The 7497-nt window shown below is 45.1% G+C and overlaps 1 protein-coding gene across 1 annotated transcript in view; it reads right to left on the bottom strand.

Moving 5' to 3' along the window:
- Positions 1-452: 452 nt before the first annotated feature.
- LOC139660784 (actin-binding protein WASF3-like) overlaps positions 453-7497 on the bottom strand; it is a 7242-nt gene continuing 197 nt past the window's right edge. The window contains exons 2-10 of the mRNA XM_071539015.1: positions 6976-7110; positions 5602-5755; positions 4957-5074; positions 4449-4493; positions 3332-3456; positions 2339-2626; positions 1933-2069; positions 1337-1552; positions 453-616 (exon numbers count right to left, since the gene is read on the bottom strand). Of these exons, the coding sequence (XP_071395116.1) occupies positions 453-616; positions 1337-1552; positions 1933-2069; positions 2339-2626; positions 3332-3456; positions 4449-4493; positions 4957-5074; positions 5602-5755; positions 6976-7110 (1382 nt within the window). The remainder of the gene's footprint in view (positions 617-1336; positions 1553-1932; positions 2070-2338; positions 2627-3331; positions 3457-4448; positions 4494-4956; positions 5075-5601; positions 5756-6975; positions 7111-7497) is intronic.

Below are 7497 nucleotides of genomic sequence, written 5' to 3'. Positions count from 1 at the left end.
TCTCCCTCTCTCTCTCTCTCTCTGTCTCTGTCTCTCTCCATGTCTCTCTCCCTCTCTCTCTCTCTCTCCCTCTCTCTCTCTGTCTCTCTGTCTCTGTCTCTCTCTCTCTCTCTCTCTCTCTGTCTCTCTCTCTCTCCATGTCTCTCTCCCTCTCTCTCTGTCTCTCTCTCCCTCTCTCTCTCTCTCTCTCCCTCTCTCTCTCTCTCTCCCTCTCTCTCTCTCTCTCTCCCTCTCTCTCTCTCTCTCTCTCTCTCTCTCTCTCTCTCTCTGTAGTTTTGTTTCTGACTCTGTTCTGAGGTCAGACGTTTGCAGGAAAAGTGAACGAGGCGTAAAGCTGCCAGCGCTCCTGCTTCCTCCTTTCACCCCTCTCCTCCTTTCCTCTCCTCCTCTCCTCTCCTCTCCTCCTCTCCTTTCCTCCTCTCCTCCTCTCCTCCTCTCCTCTCCTCTCCTCCTCAGTCGGACCACTCCTGGTCCTCGGGTTCGGACTCCTCCTCTGATTCGCTGTACTCCACGGCGATGCGTCGGGACAGGATGGTGGCGACGTCGTTTCCGGTCGGCTCTCGTTTCTTGGCCTCCTCCTGCTCCCTCTGCTCCTGCACCTTCCTCAGCTGGATCCCTGCAGACAGAGGAGAGACCAGCAGAGAGACCGCAGCTGTCACTCTCACTTTCTACCGCTTTCTATCCGACAGGTAGAATCACAGCATTTTCCCTCTAAAGGCCAAACCCACTGACAGACTCGTCGTCACAGTTCATCCACAGATTCATTTCTACAGGTTGATGCAAAAGCTGAATATTAATTGAAGTCACTAATGTTAAAGTTTATTCAGGATTCGTACATATTTTACTCAAATGAAAAAATCTGACTTTTCCCAGTCTTCAGGTTCCTGAGCGGACTGTAAACAAACCCTTTAATCAGCTGTAATCACTCTGCCTGAAACATTTCCAGACTTTTCCAGAACTCATTTCCAAAACTTTCAATATTTGAAATTCTCAAATTCATTATCCATTCTTCAGACTTTCCAGACCTCTACTGATACTAATGACAGCTGGTCTCTGCATAACAATATCAACAAAGTATATTAATCAAGTACATTAATATGTTCACACAGTATATTTACAGACACCTGACCAATATATATATATTGTATGTATGTTTAACAGTGCATGAATACAGTATAACAGCAGTATAATTGCTGACCTCTGCATACTAATATTAATAAAGTGATATATTATTAAAATGTATGAATACAGTGTAACAGCAGACCTCTGCATGCTAATATTAATATAATATATAAATATGTTAAGTTAATAAATATAATGCAGTGTAACAGCTGACCTCTGCGGATGGCGGCCAGCAGGTCGCTGCGGGCGTCGTTCATCGGTACGTTCACTCCGCCGGGCGGCTTCCTGCCGTCAGTCGCCGCGGGCAACGGGGGGGCGGCGGCCGAGGGAGGGGGCGGGGCTCCGGGCCGGGAGGGGGAGGGGACGTAGTTGGCGGGGGGAGGAGGAGGAGGGGAGGGGCTGTAGGGGCGGGAGAGGACCGCGGCACCACCTAGGAGAAAAAAACAAGGAGGAGTCAGACTGATGGGAGCAAAACAACAAGAAGGAGTCAGACTGATGGGAGCAAAACAACAAGGAGGAGTCAGACTGATGGGAGCAAAACAACAAGAAGGAGTCAGACTGATGGGAGCAAAACAACAAGAAGGAGTCAGACTGATGGGAGCAAAACAACAAGAAGGAGTCAGACTGATGGGAGCAAAACAACAAGAAGGAGTCAGACTGATGGGAGCAAAACAACAAGAAGGAGTCAGACTGATGGGAGCAAAACAACAAGAAGGAGTCAGACTGATGGGAGCAAAACAACAAGGAGTCAGACTGATAGGAGCAAAACAACAAGGAGGAGTCAGACTGATAGGAGCGGACTGTCGTTACCTTGGCTACCAGGAGCGGCTGTAGGGGGCAGCGGCGTTGCTGTGGCGGCCGGGTGGGCGGAGCCATTGGGGAATACGGTCTGTCCAGATGGCATAAGGGGGGGAGGGGGAGGGGGAGCTGGCGGGATCTGGTTGTTGCTATGGGAACAAGGAAGAGAAAGGTCAAAGGTTAAATATCGGTCAAACATCAGTTTGAAATACTGTCTGATGTTGGAATCATAAAAAGATTTGTGTAGGGAAATTCACTTGATTATTATTAATAATAATAATAACAATAACAATAATGTCTTCCTCTATGTCTCTCTGTAGGGAAATCCTTTCTCTTACACCTGACTGCGAGTGTGTGAGTGTGTGTGTGTGTGTGTGTGTGTGAGTGTGTGTATGTGTGTGTGTGTGTGTATATGTACTTGGCCTCCTTAGCTGCATTGGTCCGCGCTCCGTTCAGCGCCTGATTGGCTGAGCCAGCGACGGGGGCCGGGTGATGGTGATGATGTGGCTGGTTGCGGCCCAATGAGTGCTGCCGGCTGGTTGCCGCGGCGATGGCAGAGGACGCAGAGGGGGGGCGGAGGGCGCGGTCCAGCGACTGAGTCTGACCGCTTCCGCTGGTCGCCATGGAAACATGATCCTTCCCATCATGCCCCTGGGGGTCGTGATGGGGGCTGGAGGGGAAGGATGGGTCATCGGACATCCCCGACCTAGAGGAGGAGGGGGGGGGGGGGGGGGGGGAAACTGGTTTACATCATCAGCCTCTGATTCTTGGGTCAATGTCGTTCTCTTTTTGTATGATTTCCTTGGGGCAAATTATTTGTCAGCATGACACTTTATGCAGACGATACTCGGTTTTATCTCTCAATTAATCCTAATGATGTTAGCTGGCTGAACTGTCTTCCATGATTGTTGGGCTGATATGAAGGACTGGGTGGCTCCTGCAGCTACATTCAGATAAAACTCAAGTTGTTGCTTCTTCAAACATCTTCAGCAGTCCCTGGACTCTTTTACAAACATGTGAAGCAGATGGCACAGTCACGCTTTTTTCAATTGAGGAATATTGCTAAAGTTCTTCATGCCTTTATGACGTGGTGTTTAGACTGCTGTAAAGCCTTTTTCACTGAATCTGAATCAGTCTGTCTTGGGCCGGCTCCAATTACAAAGCTGCTGACTGAATAATACACTTTGTTCTTTTGTTCTTTGTTCTCAGAGTAGAGTGTCTTTTTTTTCTCTACATACCATGGTGAGGTAATCAGGTGTCAGTGTGTGTGTGTCAGTGTGTGTGTGTCAGTGTGTGTGGAGTGTCAGTGTGTGTGTAGTGTCAGTGTGTGTGTGTGTCAGTGTGTGTGTAGTGTCAGTGTGTGTGTGTGTCAGTGTGTGTGTAGCGTCAGTCGGTACAGGTGTGTGCTGACCTGTCGGGGGACAGCGACCCGTCGGAGGTGTGGTAGGGCGAGGGCGTCAGGCGGGCGTCGGGGCGGAGCTCCTTGTCGTACGCCATCAGGTTCCACTCCTGCCGCCGGTTCCGAGCCTTCCGCACCTGCACAGGAGAGCGGAACGTCACACAGAATGTCAGCAAACACACAGAACCAGAACCAGAACAGCAGGAACCAGGGGCCGGATTCACAAAACCCTCTTTAAGAAAAAAATCTTCTCAAGTGCCATTTTTTTCTTAACTTTAGTCTTAAGAAAAAAAGATAGGAAAAAATGCTATTCTCAAAAACATTTCTCATATATTTTCTTAACTTTCTTTTTATGTTTCTTCCTAAGAAAAACTTAAGGAATAAATGGTATTCTTGAAATGAAAGTTGTCAAATTTGTTCTTGATTTTTTTCTTAACTTTCAGACGGCCCTTCACCTGTCTTAAAACTCCTACAGTGAAAAGGTAAGCCTCTAATATCATATATTTAAACACATTTTAGACAAGTAGGTTATAGTTCAAAGTTTTCATAGGTTCCCCTACACCTAACATTAAGATGAACATTTATTGTAAAGCTTTATTTGGTGTAGGGCCAGGTAGGCCTCTGTCTCATGTCTGTTGGAAATAAGCTGCAAATTTTACAGTTACCAACAGCAACCAATGTTTAAATCTTTGCTCTAGTTGCTCTAAATAGGTTTTTCCCCAATTGTTTTGTAGATGGAAGCACTTTGGGTTGCCTCCTAGCTTTGTCTCCTAGCCTCCTAGCCTCCTAGCCTTGTCTCCTAGCCTCAATGGCAGTAAGCCTAAAGTTTATTAACCAGAATTAATTCAGGCCCTATTTTGAGAAGTTCTTAAGTTGGAAAATTAAAGAAATTCATAAGAAATGAGACTGTTACTAAGAAAATATTGAGGAATTGCACTTAAGAGCCTTCTTAAGAACTTCCTAAAATTTCCTCTTATGTCATTTCTTAAGATCTATCTTAAGAACACCTTGGTGAATCCGGCCCCAGATCAGCAGGAACCAGAACAGAACGAGACGAACCTGAACCTGTTCGGGACAAACCAGTCGCACCAACGATGCTCCTTCCTCGATAGAAAAATGAAAAACTCACCTTCTTCACCTCCCGACCTGAAGACTCCTCTACATTCTTCTGTTCCTGGACACACACACACACACACATAGAGTTTTATTTTGTAATCCTATTTGATAATTGCTGTATTTCCAGGCAGACATACAGACAGACAGACAGACAGGCAGACAGACAGACAGAGAGACAGACAGGCAGACAGACAGACAGAGAGACAGAGAGACAGACAGACAGACAGACAGAGAGACAGACAGGCAGACAGACAGACAGAGAGACAGAGAGACAGAGAGACAGACAGACAGACAGACAGAGAGACAGAGAGACAGAGAGGCAGACAGGCAGACAGACAGGCAGACAGACAGACAGACAGGCAGACAGACAGAGAGACAGAGAGGCAGACAGGCAGACAGACAGGCAGACAGACAGGCAGACAGACAGACAGACAGGCAGACAGACAGACAGAGAGACACACAGACACACAGACAGGCAGACAGACAGACAGACAGACAGACAGAGAGACAGGCAGGCAGACCTTCTGTCGTCTCTTCTCCTTGCGTTTGTTCTCTGTTGCCTGCAGCATCTTTTCCTTCCACAGGTTGAAGAAGTAGGAGGGGTCAGTGTAGAACTTCAGACCGTCCTTCTTATCATCCCTACACACACACACACACACACACACACACACACACACACACATTTAAACAGTTTTCATTTTTTCAATCTTATTTGCTAAATTGCTATGTGAAATAGCAATTTAGCTAAATGTGGAATCTGACTTTTCACGTAAAGGAAGTTGGTGGGTATTTTAAGAGGCGGATCCTTAATAATAAATAATACTTATAATATATATAATACTAATAAAACTTAAAATTTCAACTTTTCAAATTTAAAAATACCAAGAAATTTGAGTATGGACCAATAGCGTGTCAGGATGTTGAGGGGTGGGGTTTAAACTGACCTATAGGTGGGCGGGGTTTAAACTGACCTATAGGGCGTCAGGATGTTGAGGGGCGGGGTTTAAACTGACCTATAGGGCGTCAGGATGTTGAGGGGTGGGGTTTAAACTGACCTATAGGTGGGCGGGGTTTAAACTGACCTATAGGGCGTCAGGATGTTGAGGGGCGGGGTTTAAACTGACCTATAGGGCGTCAGGATGTTGAGGGGCGGGGTTTAAACTGACCTATAGGGCGTCAGGATGTTGAGGGGCGGCGGTTTGTCGCAGCGTTGGTACATCTCCATCACCGGGTTGAGGATGGAGCTGCGGGACACCACCTGCTGGTCCTGGATGGTACTGCTCCTGAACGCCTTCCGCATGTTGATGTCCTGCAGAGAAACTACACAGGAACAGGTTTATTATTATTAAAGAGGAACTAAACCCCAAACCCAAATCTGTGTAAATCTGCTATTGGCTGATCTTTGGTGCCAGGTGATGATGTCACCACCTGTTGGCGGCACTCGCTGGTATAAAACTCTCTGCTGGCAGTCTATCAGCTGATGGTAAGTCGCTTTGGACAAAAGTGTCTGCTAAGTGACATAATGTAAATGACATAATAATAATACATGCACACTAATAATGTGATTATAATGTGATTAAGGCAATAATGTGAGTAAGGCAGAACCCATGTAAACACCATACTCTATATTATATGAATCGCAGTAAGATATGTGGAGCACTCTGATCTTAATCACATTAATCCTGATACAGGCCTTAAACTCTTTTTTGCACTTTGCTTCACACTTATGCACTGCTGCACTTCTTTTAAAATGTTTGTAAAATGTAGATTTTATGGATTCTATGTACTCTCTATTTTTTTTTATTGTTATTATTATTCAGTGGGTTTTATTTTCCATCTTATGTTATGCATTCTTCATTTTTTTTAAATCTTATTTTTACTATTATTATCAAGTGGGTTTTCTTCTCCATCTTATTTTACATTAATTATGGCATTCTATCCCTGTTTTTATGCTCATTCTATGTCTATTTTCATGTGAAGATGCATTCTATGTATTCTATTCTCATCTTTATCTTATTTTCACTATTATTATCAAGTTTTATGTGAAGCATTTGGTGCATGTAATTTCTTTGTTGTAAAGCACTTTGAGCTGCATTCATTATTATTATTATTGTTATTGTTGTTAATAGAACATGTATACACCATAGTCGCATGTGAAGGTAAGTGGTCTGTACTGGGCCAGATCAGAGGGTTATTCTTATCAATATCTCTCACTCAACAGCTTGTAGGATATTTCAGTTGATGAAATCGTTATATCCAAAGGCAGCAGGACAGACTGAGTTCCACCTGCAGCCTCTGATCTGAACCATGTGGTGTGTATTGTCAAAGTGCTGCGTGAGTACACACACCTCAACACATACACCTTGATTAGATATTGCACAAGTCTAGTTAGGTTCCAGTCTTTTAGTGCTCATTTTTGCAAGGCAGGTGACATGAAGCCAATTATGAACATTAATATCAACAAGTGTGTGTCTGGGTTTGGCCGCTGTTACGTCACCTAACCGACCAGCTAGCTAACCATCCGTCCAAACGTCACCCACCTTCCTCCACAGTAGAGTCCAGCTGGGTGACCTTCACCGCCAGCAGGTCCACTCTCTCCTGCAGGCTGCTCATCCTCAGGTAGAAACTGTTGGCCTCCGTGAAGAGTTCCCCAAATATGTCCTCCGCATGGCGGCCTGGTGTTATGAACAATAAGGTAACAATATAGCATGACAGACTGGTGTTATGAACAATAAGGTAACAATATAGCACGACAGACTGGTGTTATGAACTATAAGGTAACAATATAGCAGGACGGCCTGGTGTTATGAACAATAAGGTAACAATATAGCAGGACGGCCTGGTGTTATGAACAATAAGGTAACAATATAGCATGACGGCCTGGTGTTATGAACTATAAGGTAACAATATAGCATGACAGACTGGTGTTACGAACAATAAGGTAACAATATAGCAGGACGGCCTGGTGTTATCAACAGTACAGTAACAAAACAACATAACTAGCAGAGCTGAGATGTAGGAGCCTTGAGGGTTTTGACTATGTTCATGGAACGAGGGTTGCA

The sequence above is a fragment of the Centroberyx affinis genome, unplaced genomic scaffold (genome assembly GCF_046629955.1).
Source record: "Centroberyx affinis isolate AG114_WGS23_722 - 3 ecotype Tasmania unplaced genomic scaffold, CSIRO-AGI_Caff_v1 ptg003383l_1, whole genome shotgun sequence".
In the NCBI taxonomy this organism is placed as follows: Eukaryota; Metazoa; Chordata; class Actinopteri; order Beryciformes; family Berycidae; genus Centroberyx; species Centroberyx affinis.
Note: the sequence above shows the minus strand (reverse complement) of the source record. Positions and strands in the feature narration are given on the sequence as shown.